This window comes from Penaeus chinensis, chromosome 7 (genome assembly GCF_019202785.1).
Source record: "Penaeus chinensis breed Huanghai No. 1 chromosome 7, ASM1920278v2, whole genome shotgun sequence".
Lineage (NCBI taxonomy): Eukaryota > Metazoa > Arthropoda > Malacostraca > Decapoda > Penaeidae > Penaeus > Penaeus chinensis.
Window position 1 is genome coordinate 27315342 of NC_061825.1, and position 12500 is coordinate 27327841.

The 12500-nt window shown below is 43.7% G+C and overlaps 1 protein-coding gene across 1 annotated transcript in view; it reads left to right on the forward strand.

The window, feature by feature from the left end:
• Nucleotides 1-10113, forward strand: part of LOC125027393 (wax ester synthase/diacylglycerol acyltransferase 5-like) — a 17861-nt gene extending 7748 nt beyond the window's left edge. The window contains exons 2-9 of the mRNA XM_047616458.1: nucleotides 3999-5239; nucleotides 5564-5698; nucleotides 6023-6131; nucleotides 6772-6899; nucleotides 7528-7681; nucleotides 8257-8401; nucleotides 8976-9139; nucleotides 9983-10113. Coding sequence (XP_047472414.1) covers nucleotides 4314-5239; nucleotides 5564-5698; nucleotides 6023-6131; nucleotides 6772-6899; nucleotides 7528-7681; nucleotides 8257-8401; nucleotides 8976-9139; nucleotides 9983-10057 — 1836 coding nt within the window. The 5' untranslated portion in view covers nucleotides 3999-4313 and the 3' untranslated portion in view covers nucleotides 10058-10113. The remainder of the gene's footprint in view (nucleotides 1-3998; nucleotides 5240-5563; nucleotides 5699-6022; nucleotides 6132-6771; nucleotides 6900-7527; nucleotides 7682-8256; nucleotides 8402-8975; nucleotides 9140-9982) is intronic.
• The last annotated feature ends 2387 nt before the right edge of the window (nucleotides 10114-12500 follow it).

A 12500-nucleotide genomic window follows, 5' to 3' on the forward strand; every position in this document is an offset into this window, starting at 1 on the left:
GGGACAGAGAATGAGAGAGAGAGAGGGACAGAGAATGAGAGAGAGAGAGGGCAGAGAATGAGAGAGAGAGGGAGAGAATGAGAGAGACAGAGAATGAGAGAGAGAGAGGGGCAGAGAATGAGAGAGAGAGAGGGGACAGAGAATGAGAAGAGAGAGGGACAGAGAATGAGAGAGAGAGAGGGGCAGAGAATGAGAGAGAGAGAGGGACAGAGAATGAGAGAGAGAGAGGGACAGAGAATGAGAGAGAGAGAGGGACAGAGAATGAGAGAGAGAGGGGCAGAGAATGAGAAGAGAGAGGGACAGAGAATGAGAGAGAGAGGGGCAGAGAATGAGAGAGAGAGAGGGGCAGAGAATGAGAGAGAGAGAGGGACAGAGAATGAGAGAGAGAGAGGGACAGAGAATGAGAGAGAGAGAGGGACAGAGAATGAGAGAGAGAGAGGGGCAGAGAATGAGAGAGAGAGAGGGGCAGAGAATGAGAGAGAGAGAGGGACAGAGAATGAGAGAGAGAGAGGGACAGAGAATGAGAGAGAGAGAGGGGCAGAGAATGAGAGAGAGAGGGCAGAGAATGAGAAGAGAGAGGGACAGAGAATGAGAGAGAGAGAGGGGCAGAGAATGAGAGAGAGAGGGGACAGAGAATGAGAGAGAGAGAGGGACAGAGAATGAGAGAGAGAGGGCAGAGAATGAGAGAGAGAGAGGGGCAGAGAATGAGAGAGAGAGAGGGACAGAGAATGAGAGAGAGAGAGGGCAGAGAATGAGAGAGAGAGAGGGGACAGAGAATGAGAGAGAGAGAGGGACAGAGAATGAGAGAGAGAGAGGGACAGAGAATGAGAGAGAGAGAGGGCAGAGAATGAGAGAGAGAGAGGGACAGAGAATGAGAGAGAGAGAGGGCAGAGAATGAGAGAGAGAGAGGGACAGAGAATGAGAGAGAGAGAGGGACAGAGAATGAGAGAGAGAGAGGGACAGAGAATGAGAGAGAGAGAGGGACAGAGAATGAGAGAGAGAGAGGGACAGAGAATGAGAGAGAGAGAGGGACAGAGAATGAGAGAGAGAGAGGGGCAGAGAATGAGAGAGAGAGAGGGACAGAGAATGAGAGAGAGAGAGGGACAGAGAATGAGAGAGAGAGAGGGCAGAGAATGAGAGAGAGAGAGGGACAGAGAATGAGAGAGAGAGAGGGACAGAGAATGAGAGAGAGAGAGGGACAGAGAATGAGAGAGAGAGAGGGACAGAGAATGAGAGAGAGAGAGGGACAGAGAATGAGAGAGAGAGAGGGACAGAGAATGAGAGAGAGAGAGGGACAGAGAATGAGAGAGAGAGAGGGACAGAGAATGAGAGAGAGAGAGGGACAGAGAATGAAAGAGAGAGAGGGGCAGAGAATGAGAGAGAGAGAGGGGCAGAGAATGAGAGAGAGAGAGGGGCAGAGAATGAGAGAGAGAGAGGGACAGAGAATGAGAGAGAGAGAGGGACAGAGAATGAGAGAGAGAGAGGGACAGAGAATGAGAGAGAGAGAGGGACAGAGAATGAGAGAGAGAGAGGGACAGAGAATGAGAGAGAGAGAGGGACAGAGAATGAAAGAGAGAGAGGGGCAGAGAATGAGAGAGAGAGAGGGACAGAGAATGAGAGAGAGAGAGGGACAGAGAATGAGAGAGAGAGAGGGACAGAGAATGAGAGAGAGAGAGGGACAGAGAATGAAAGAGAGAGAGGGGCAGAGAATGAGAGAGAGAGAGGGACAGAGAATGAGAGAGAGAGAGGGACAGAGAATGAGAGAGAGAGAGGGACAGAGAATGAGAGAGAGAGAGGGACAGAGAATGAGAAAGAGAGAGGGGCAGAGAATGAGAAAGAGAGAGGGACAGAGAATGAGAGAGAGAGAGGGGCAGAGAATGAGAAAGAGAGAGGGACAGAGAATGAGAGAGAGAGAGGGACAGAGAATGAGAGAGAGAGAGGGACAGAGAATGAGAGAGAGAGAGGGACAGAGAATGAGAGAGAGAGAGGGACAGAGAATGAGAGAGAGAGAGGGACAGAGAATGAGAGAGAGAGAGGGACAGAGAATGAGAAACTGGGTCAGACGAACGGCTATATTGTGCAATTCACTCTTTTGGATTCGATTTTGCTTCTAATCGTGGGCGCTCGTTTCGTGGCATTTCGTTTATTTCTCATTGATTTTCATTGTGAAGTTTAATTGGAGGAAATTCATGTTGATATAGGTACTAAATGAATCTAGCATTTGTTAGAGAAAGATAGATAGATAGATAGGTAGATAGATAGATAGATAGATAGATAGATAAAGAGAGAGAGAGAGAGAGAGAGAGAGAGAGAGAGAGAGAGAGAGAGAGAGAGAGAGAGAGAGAGAGAGAGAGAGAGAGAGAGAGAGAGAGCGAAGAAGGAGATTGGGGGAGGGGGAAATCCTTAAGATAAGCTTAAGAAAAGCCTCCTTTCCTCTGCCCGGAGATGCCAGGGTCGATCCCGGCAAATGTCTCTCTCCGCTAGCGTTTTTTTTGTTTTTCTTCTACACTTTCTTGAATAAATAGTCTATTTTCATGTTGTTGTTGCTCTTTTAGTTGCTTTTTCATTACTTACTTTCCTTATTATATCTTATCCTTTCTCCCTTACATTCCTTCACAGTTTTTGATATATTTAACATGTAATCTATTCAATCTTTTTATTTTATTCAAATTTCAATACTTTCATCTATATATATCTTTCTCTCTGTTTTCTTTTTCTATCTTTATTCTTCATTTTCTCCTCTTTTATTGCGTTCGTTTCATATGTTTCCATCGTTTCCTTTGCTCTCTGCATCGTTTTTTTCCCCTAAATTATTTACCGTCTCTCTCTTATACTTTCTTCATATATTTATTTAGAATTTTTCTGTACTAATTAACCTTCATTTATGCTCTATTTATTTACTTAATTTATTCATTCATCCATTTTCGTTGTTCCTTTCCGTTCTCTTCCTTCTATTTCTCTTTCGCTTTTTGTTTTTCTTTCCCTAAATATTTTGATAAATTTGTCTCTGTAAAGTAAAGGAAAGGGGAAAGGGGGAAAGAGATAGATAGATAGATAGATAGATAGATAGAGAGAGAGAGAGAGAGAGAGAGAGAGAGAGAGAGAGAGAGAGAGAGAGAGAGAGAGAGAGAGGAAGAGAGAATGAAAGAAAGAGATCGTTTTATTCTATTGCTTCTTGCGTCCCAGCATTTACAGTCTTTGTTATCTTATTCATCCGTCTATTCATGATTATTGTCTTTCTTCCTTGTGCCTTCTTTCTCGATTTTATATGAAACTGTCTCCTTGTTTTCCTACTTGTCGTCTGTTTCTTCTTGTTGTTTTTCTTCTGTTTACTTTTGTCCCTTTTTATTATTTTTTCTTCATGGTTTCTCTGTTTATCTTATTCTATGTTGTTTTTTTCTTTCGTTAGTATTGCTTTTGTCTATATTCTTCAAATATTGCCTTATTTCCCCCTCTCTTTGCTGATTTTCCTTTTAGTTCCATCTTCCTATCTTCCTTTCTCTGTTTTTCCCTTGCTCTTTGGATATATTTATGATCAAAACCTTGTATTTTTATTGTAGTATATGTTTCGTCTTGTTTTTGTACTTATATTTTCATTAACACTGTTGCATTTATCATCCACATTATCATCACTCTCTTTTTTTTTATCAACGTTCTTATTATCAATATTATCGTTAGTAATAGTATCTACTTTTCCGGAGCAAAAGAGTATTGCAAACCTGATCCCTAAGTGCACACCGTTTGTATGTCTATATCATTTAAACTGTTTCTTTCTTGGTCACTACAGAAAATACAATACTCTGTTATACATGAATTGTTTGTTTAAAAAAATTACCCGATAATATTTCAAGGGTCATAAGATGTAGCGGTTCTATATATCTGTGTTGGAGTTATATGCTCTGTTGATTTCATTGTTGCCATTATTGCTGCCTTCCTTTGTATCATTATCGTGATGTAATTGATTATTATGTTCGTGGATTGCGTTTTCTTTTTTGCAGTTGAAATGGTGCATTGTTCCCTCAGTGTTCTATGATAGACCTTGACTTTAACTCACTGAAGTATTCTCTGAGCACAATTTAAAAAGAGACGAAACAAATAACTTAAACCTAGGGAAGAAAAGCAACCATACAGATAAAAGATAGCAAAAACTAGAGTTACTTTAAGATTAATAAGAGATAGAAAGGGGGGTTACTTAAAACAGAAACCAGTGGATAACACCAAAGAGAAAACAAAAGCAATAATAAAGAGGAAGAGAAGGAGACGAGAGACTCCCCAAGCCTTCGAGGGACTCGGCGCCAGAGGGCGGTTCCGCGATGGCGCTGGACCAAGTGACTCACCCCCTCGACTTCCGCATGTACTCCTGGCTCGTCGCGAACACGTCGTGGGCCCCGAACGCCACCGTGTACCCCGTCCCGCCGCAGAGCCCCCCCGTTGCGGACCTGTGGACGCGGGCCGCCGACGTGGAGCATGCCATTCTGGATATCGCCTTCCAGGACCTGCCTTTGGGCGTCATCACTCTGCTGGCGCTGCAGAAGGGCGTGCGCTGCTCGAGCACGCTCTACCATCCCGTGACCAAGCTCGCGGTGCGCTACAACATCCGCTTCTATGACATCATCATCACTAACATCCTGAAGACCTTCGTGGGCATGTTCCTGATGGCGGTCTCCCTGCCACTCGTCCTCCCCGCCGTCTGCGTGTTCTGGCTGGCGTCCTGCGTGGTGAGCGCGATCTACAGAACGAGGTACAGGGGCGTGTTCGTGAAGGCGCGGGGCATGGACAGCGTGTGGGGCGTCGAGTCCAAGGAGAGTCGGCCCTTCATCACGATCTGCCTGCTGGTGTCCGGGGCGCCCAGACTCGAGGACATCCAGAGGCATCTCCGCGAGAAGATCTTAGACGTCGTCGAGGATGGCGCCAAGAAGGACTTCAAGTACAAGAAGTTCCGCCAGGTGTTCTCCAAGGTGTGCGGCTACTACTGCTGGCGCGACGCGGAGGATTTCGACATCGGCAACCACGTTAGAATGATTCGACTCTCCGAGTTGTATCCTGCGGGGGAGAGAGGGGAAGGAGAGGGAGTCACGATCGGAAGAGGAGGAGAAGAAGAAAAGGAAGAGGGGAGAGGGCAGAGGAGCGAGGTCATGGATTCTCTGGTTCACCGCTTCGTGAGCGAGGAAGGCACGACGGCCCTCTCCCCCGACAGGCCGCCCTGGGAGGTGCTGCTGCTGCTGAGGGAGGACGGAAGGTGAGGAAGAGGTGCTCGCTTGGGGGGGGGGGGGGGGAGCTAGAACATGGAAATAATTTTGAAGACGGTATGCTTGATATTTATGAACTATCATTTTTTCTCTCCCTCTCTTTCGACCTGAATCTCTATCTGTATCTTCCTCACCCTCTTCCGTCATCTCTCTCCTACCTTTCCAACTCTTTCTCTTTCCCTTCCCCCTTCCCTTCTTCCTCCTCCATCTAACTCCCCCACTCCCTCCACCTACCGCACACTTGAACTCCCTCTTCCTTCTTTCATCCCCTTCTTTCCCCTTATCTATGCTTCCCCTCCCCCCCCTCCCTCCAGATACAATGTGGTGATTCGTCTCCATCACGCTATCGGCGACGGAGTGACGCTGATCCGTCTGTGTGTCGAAGCCCTTGTGGACACGCCCCTGCCGGCCCCTCCCGTCGGCACACGCCCCGGAAACGCTCTCATGAAGTGAGTCTGAATTGAGGTCATTGACATACGATATATGGACAGTTACCATCGGTAGGAAGCGCTCTCGAAAAAAAAAAAAAAAAAATTAAAGAAAGGAAAAAACATTGGTGAATAAATACGGAACAGTTTCTCAAAGAGGTGACGTCAGAGTGCCACTGCCCAGTGTTTGTTATCATTATATCAAGCGGTATACCGTGCTGTGTTGGTAGAGGTGGGGGTGGGGTAAATCTTTACTCTCGCTTGGGCGGCCAAAATGCCTAGAGGCGACACTGATTACTATCATGATCACCATCGTTATCGTCACCTGTATCACCTCCACCCCAGGGCAGTGATGGCGGTCTGGTCCTGCCTCGTGCTCCCGCTGGGCCTTCTGCAGGTGGTGGCCAACTTTGACAGGAACTGCCTCCACGGGCACCAGCTCTCCGGCAAGAAGGTGGGTTGTGGTCCGTCGGATAGAAAGTGGACAGTAGATGGTACGTAGCTGATAATAGATAATAAAAAAAGATAATAGTAGAAAATAAAAGATGGTAGATAGATGGCAAGTGACAGGTAGATAGATGGCAAGTGACTGGTAGATAGATGACAAATTACAGCTGGTAGTTCGATGGCAAGTGACAGCTGGTAGATAGATGGCAATTAACGAATGGTAGATAGATGACAAGTAACATATGGTAGACAGGTGGCAAATAACAGTTAGGTAGATGGCGAGTGACAGATGCTTTGCTTTGTTAGTCAAGTTTGTTGACACGACGTCATTTGGTGGTAGTTTGGGTCGTTTCATTTGTGTGTTTGTTTGATCAGAAAATCGCAGGGTTTTAATTAGTCCTAATATGATTTAACGAAGGAGGATCTTTCATATACGGTCACGTTGAAAGAATATCTCTACAGAATTTTTCTTTGATATTCTATATTCTCATAGATTGATTCTTTACCTCTTTCATCTCGGAGGCACATCTACCAAATATAGATAATATACCAAATATTTCAAAAGAAAAAATGCAATGATAACTCACAGAACTAATAAAGATAAAAATCCAATCCTTCTCCCTCCACGCCATCGAACGATGACGTAGGTGGTGACGTCATCAAAGGGCCTTCCGCTGGCGACCCTCCGTCAGGTGAAGATCGCCGCCTCAGCCACCGTCAATGACGTCCTCATGTCCTGCCTCTCTGCCGCCCTCGCCAAGCACTTCGCCCGCAGGTGCGTTGTCCTTTGTTTTATTGATTATATTCTATTTTATTTGTTTTTATTAATAGGGAGGGAAGCGGAGAGTGAAGTAGAGGGAGGGAGGTAGAAGGAGGGAGGTAGAGGAAGGGAGGGAGGGAAGGAGGGAGAGGGAGGGAGGAAGGAGGAAGAGAGAGGGAGAGAAGGATCGAGGGAGGAGAAGGAAGGAAGGGAATGCAAACGTACGGAGTAGAGGTCAGGATAGGAAATTAGGTAAGGAAAACGAAGGGGTAATTGGAGGGAAGAGAGAGAGAGAGAGAGAGAGAGAGAGAGAGAGAGAGAGAGAGAGAGAGAGAGAGAGAGAGAGATAGATAGATAGATAGATAGATAGATAGATAGATAGATAGATAGAGAGAGAGAGAGAGAGAGAGAGAGAGATAGTTAGATAGATAGAGAGGCAGAGAGGGAAGGGAGAGTCCACAATAAGAGAGAAGAAAACAAAGCGACAGAAGAATCGTGAAGGAACGACAAAACTTCCCACCAGGAAATCCCACTTCAAGACCAGCGGAGAGCAACGAAAGTCTCCTTTCCTCCTCCGACCCTCCTACATGAACCCAAGCCACGCCCCTCTCTCATGCGCAACGCCCTGCCCCTTTGCCCTCAGGTCCGAGGAGGTGTCGCAGGTCACCGCCGTCGTCCCCGTCAGCTTCCACGACCTGCGCGCTCCCCTCACGCTCACCAACAAGTTCTCCGTCGCCACCGTCAAGCTACCGTCCTCCCACTGCCTGGCGCCCGACTCCAGGCTCAGGCTCACCAAGGTCAGGCGCCCGGCGGGCCTCTCGCCTCTCTTCTGCTTCGGTCTTTTTCTTCTTCTTCTTATTTTTGTTCCCCTTTATCTTTTTTCTGGTGTTCTTTTTTAAATTTTCTTCCTCTTTTTCATCTTCTTCCTTTTGTTTTTTCTGCCTTTTTTCCTTTTTTTTTTCTTTCTTTTCTTCTTCTGCTTGATCATCATCTTCCTTTTATTCCTCTTCTTTTTCTTTTTCATTTTCTTATCCACCTCTGATAATTTGTTTGTAGAGGTTTACTTCGTGAGGAAATTGCTTATTTGGATGATTCGTTTTATTACTATGCTTAAAAACGTACGTGGGAAGCGTTGGTCGAGAGCAGGTCGATCAACAATAATAAATAACTGAAACAATTATTTCACAGTCTATTTTTTAAAAGAAACAAACAGAATAGAAAAGTCATATACAATTTCCCTGATTATGAAAAATCTGAAAACAATAGAAAAAGTATAACACACCATACTAAGTAGAATAAGAAAAATAAAATCCCCAAAATACCTTTATTTCCCTCCCGCCGGCCTCACGAAGTCGCCCGAATCTCCCCTCAGACTGTGCTGGACGGCATGAAGCGCGACCCGACCCTCGCCGCCGTGTTCTGGGTCGTGCGGGCCGTGAGCGAGGTCCTTCCCGCTCCCGTGGCCGAGCTCCTGCTGTCTGGCCGGGGCGTGTCTGTGGCCGCGAGTAACGTCCCGGGTATGTGGAAGGAGGTGGAGGCGGTTTTTTCAGGGGGTTCGAGAGGAAGGAAAAGTGGGGATAGTTTAGAGCAGTGCTTTTCCGGGGTAGATTAACTGGTTTACTAAATTGCGGGTTTATTTGTGAAGTACATCTTTCTGTTTGATTTTGTTGTTTTCGATGTGAAGCCAAATAAAGGTGTGCGTTCGCGTGTGTGTATGAAGGGAGGGGGGGAGGGGGCACTAGAAATCCACGTGGATGCCAAAAAATTTTATTCTGGCACGCTCCACATTGAAAACGAGATTAAACGCAAGGATGTACTTTCCAAATGAAAGCTAATCTAGTAAACCAGTTTATTAAGCAGCTTTGTAAAAAAAAAAAAAAAAAAAAAAAGTTACACATTTGTATTTGTTTGTTTATTTCTCTTTAATTCACACTGTTTCTGCTTCGGTAGTTTTAGTAGTACCTTTCATCTTCACATATCACCAAACCAGGAAAATATACATATCTAATCAAAAATAAATAATTGATATTAAAGTAAAATAAATATGTAACTAAATCCTGTACTGACCTCTAACCCCCCCCCCCCCTTCAGGCCCGCAGACGGAGATCAGCGTCTGGGGAGACAAGATCGAGGACCTGCTCTTCTGGGTGCCCAACCGAGCCCCCGTGGGCGTGGGCGTGTCCTTCGCCAGCTACATGGGCGTGGTGAAGATCGGCCTCAACGTCGACGCTGCTCTGGTCCGCTCCGGGAGGGAAGTGAGTCTTGCGGGGATACTTTGAAGGCCTTGTGCTGATCTGCTTCTGTTCTTTGATTAGTTTTGTTCATTCGGGTTTTGATTAGGTTTTGGTAATTAGGTTTTGTTTGCTACGTTTTGTTTATTCGTTTTCGTGAGGTTTTTTTTTGTTCACTAGTTTTTGTTCATTTTGTTTCAACTGTGTTTTATGGGGTTGTGGTGATGATGTTATGTTCATTGTTTGTTGTTGTTGTTGCTTATTTTTTGGTGATTAGTCCTTGTTCATTACCGATTTGTTGGTTATTTTTGTTCATTAGCTTTACAAAATTTAGCAATCTTAGATGCTAGTTTTTTTTTTCGGTTTGATTTCTATTTTTTTTTTTTGAGATTTATTTATGAGACAGATTTTGTGAATGATGAAGTTATAAGTGTTATTCTGTTGTTTTTGAGACGTTTTACAAGGTAAATGCGTCACTAATGTCATGTCAGCTGATAGCCGCCTTTCTTAAGTATTTTTTTTTTCTTTCTTTGATCTATTAATAACTAATCAATTATGAAGTTGGATTATAGAAGACTTTCCTAACTGTTTTTCTTCCTCTATTTTCTAAATTTATGAATATTTATGGTTCTTTCTTTCACAATCGCATAACACCTTCGCATGAATTAAAATCCAGGATATTTTAAAAAAAGAGAGAAAATATGTTGTTTTTTTTCAAAAAAAAGAAAAAATCTCTCTTTTACTTTCATTCTCCACGCTTTTCTTTTTCTATTTCTCAATCCCACTTCAATAATTGTCACCCATCTCGCTAAAACATTATTTTTTCTCCTTTTTCTTAGACTCATTCTCCTCTCTCTCTCCTCGCAGGCACAAAGGCTCCTCGAAGACATGGAGGAGGAGTTACTCGTCCTCCACAGGCGCCTCGTCCTGGGTCAGCCTTGAGCTCGACGGAAATAAGGTCAAAGAAGGTCAAATGACGGAGCTCGGAAGGGGGTGAGGGGGAAGGAGGGACTGGAGGGGGAGGAGAGGGGGGGGGGGAGGGAGGAAGCGAGGGAAAAGAGGGGGAGGGGGGAGGGGAGAGGGGGGAGGGGGTAAGGTGGAAAGGAGGAATGGGTTCAATATCTAGATGGTTTGGATAATCATTCGTTTTATTTTGTTTACTAGCCGTTTATCTCTTTTTTGTTTATTTAGCATTTGTATTATGTGTAATTCATATCTATTTATTTGTTCGTTTATATAGTTATCTATTTGTGTATATTAGGAAGGAGGCTTTCTGCGTAGATAATGGCGCTTAAAGAAAGAAGAGAAAAAGAGAGAGAAAGATTGACAGAAAATATAAATAATGATTGATGAGCAAAATAAGAGAGAGAGAGAGAGAGAGAGAGAGAGAGAGAGAGAGAGAGAGAGAGAGAGAGAGAGAGAGAGAGAGAGAGAGAGAGAGAGAGAGAGAGAAGAGAGAGAGAGAGAGAGAGAGAGAGAGAAGAGAAGAGAAGAGAAAGAGACAGACAAAGAAAGAGTGTGAGAAACGAGTAAAAGTTTAACCAAAGCTTCAGCAACAAAGCGTAACGCTGCATTTATACCATTTTTTCTCGCCAATACAAACTTCAAACTTCATCACGATTTTCAGTACAAAGCCAGACCCTTAAAGAGAATCAGTAGAAATAAATATATAAATAAATAAGCGGAAGATAGAAACAAAAATATTTGTCTCCAGTACCTCGACAAAGGGCGAGGTATTTAGAGCCTGAGATACGTGTGCAATGGATGTATTCACGCAGACATATATTCCATTAAGATTAAAAAAGAAAGAAAGAAAGGGACAAAGCAAGTAAAAAAAAAAAACAAGAAAAAAAAACAGATACGTCAGGTTAAAAATAGCAAAAATCCTCCATTGTTGCAATATTCATTTGTTTTGCAGTGCCATAACTATTACAAAAAGAGGAACCAGTGTATTTATCCTCGTCCGGGAGACATTTGAACCAGACTCCAAATACACAAACTGATATCGTCGCTTGGTGTCGACCCTTAGTATATATTCATTATTCTAAGCTTTAAGAAATGTCGAACAGATGGCGATAAGAATGATAATGATTATGATAAAGAGGAGGAGGATGACGATAAATGCAATAGGAGTAATAAGAGTAATGATGAGGCTGAAAATAACAATGACAGTGTTAATAACAATACTAATGATAAAGGTAATAATGTTAACAATACCAATAGTAATGATAATGATGACGATGATAATGATACAGGTTAACAATGACAATGATACCGATAATAATAATAACTATAACAAAAATAACGGTGATAACAATTATAATAGTACTAATGACAATAATGATAAAAATAATGATAACGGTGAAGATTATGATATTAATCATTATAGTAATAATAACTAATGATAATAATGATAATGAGAATCATAATAATAGTAATGAAAATGATAATAGTAATGATAACAATGATAATGATAATGATGATGATGAAATTATAATGAGGATAAACATGATAATGATAATGACAGTAATGATGAATAATGATGATAATAATAAAACAAGAATAATAACAACAGCATCAATAATAAAGGTACTAACAATAGATACACAGTTTTTAAACCACACACGTAATTCAGAATACAACAATTCTTGTGAATCAGCTGCATTTTAACGCACACTGATATACAGTATACTTTGCAAAGGAATGTTTTTTTTTTTTTTTTTATTTTACTTCCTCTCTACTTTTACCAATTGTCTCTGATGAAAGTTCTTTTGGTAGTAAGTATTCTCTCATAAATGTATCAAATTAAAAATCTCTCTCTTTCTCTCTCTCCCTACCTCCCTTCACTCTCTTCTCCTTCCTCCCTCTCTCCCTTTTCTTCTCCTTGTCCACATCCCCTCTCCTGTCTTCTATCTTCCTCTCCTTCACTTCCTCTTTCTCCTTCCATCCCTCTTTACCCTTCCCCACCTCTCCCCATACCTGTCTTTCGTCTTCCCTCCCTCTCCCTCCCCATCCCTCCCTAGTCTTTCGTTTTCCCTCCCTCTCCCTCCCCACCCCTCCCTTTCCTTCGACTTCCCTCCCTTTCCCTCCCTCTCCCTTCCCATCCCTCCCCATCTTTCGTCTTCCCTCCCTCTCCCTCCCCATCCCTCCCCCATCCCCAAAAGACTGCAACGTTGCCAAGCGTAACAGACTTAACTCCGGCACTGACACAGAGCTGGCACCTTAGCTCCATGGGGTTTCTTCCTCATTCGGGAGTGAAACCTCATAAAGTTCCTCAAGTAGACTCTTGGGGTATGCTTATTCGTCTGCATGATCGTTAGGGTTTGCGTGCGTGTGTGTGTGTGGGGGGGGGGGGGGGGAGCGGGGAGGGGAGTGTCTGCGCGCA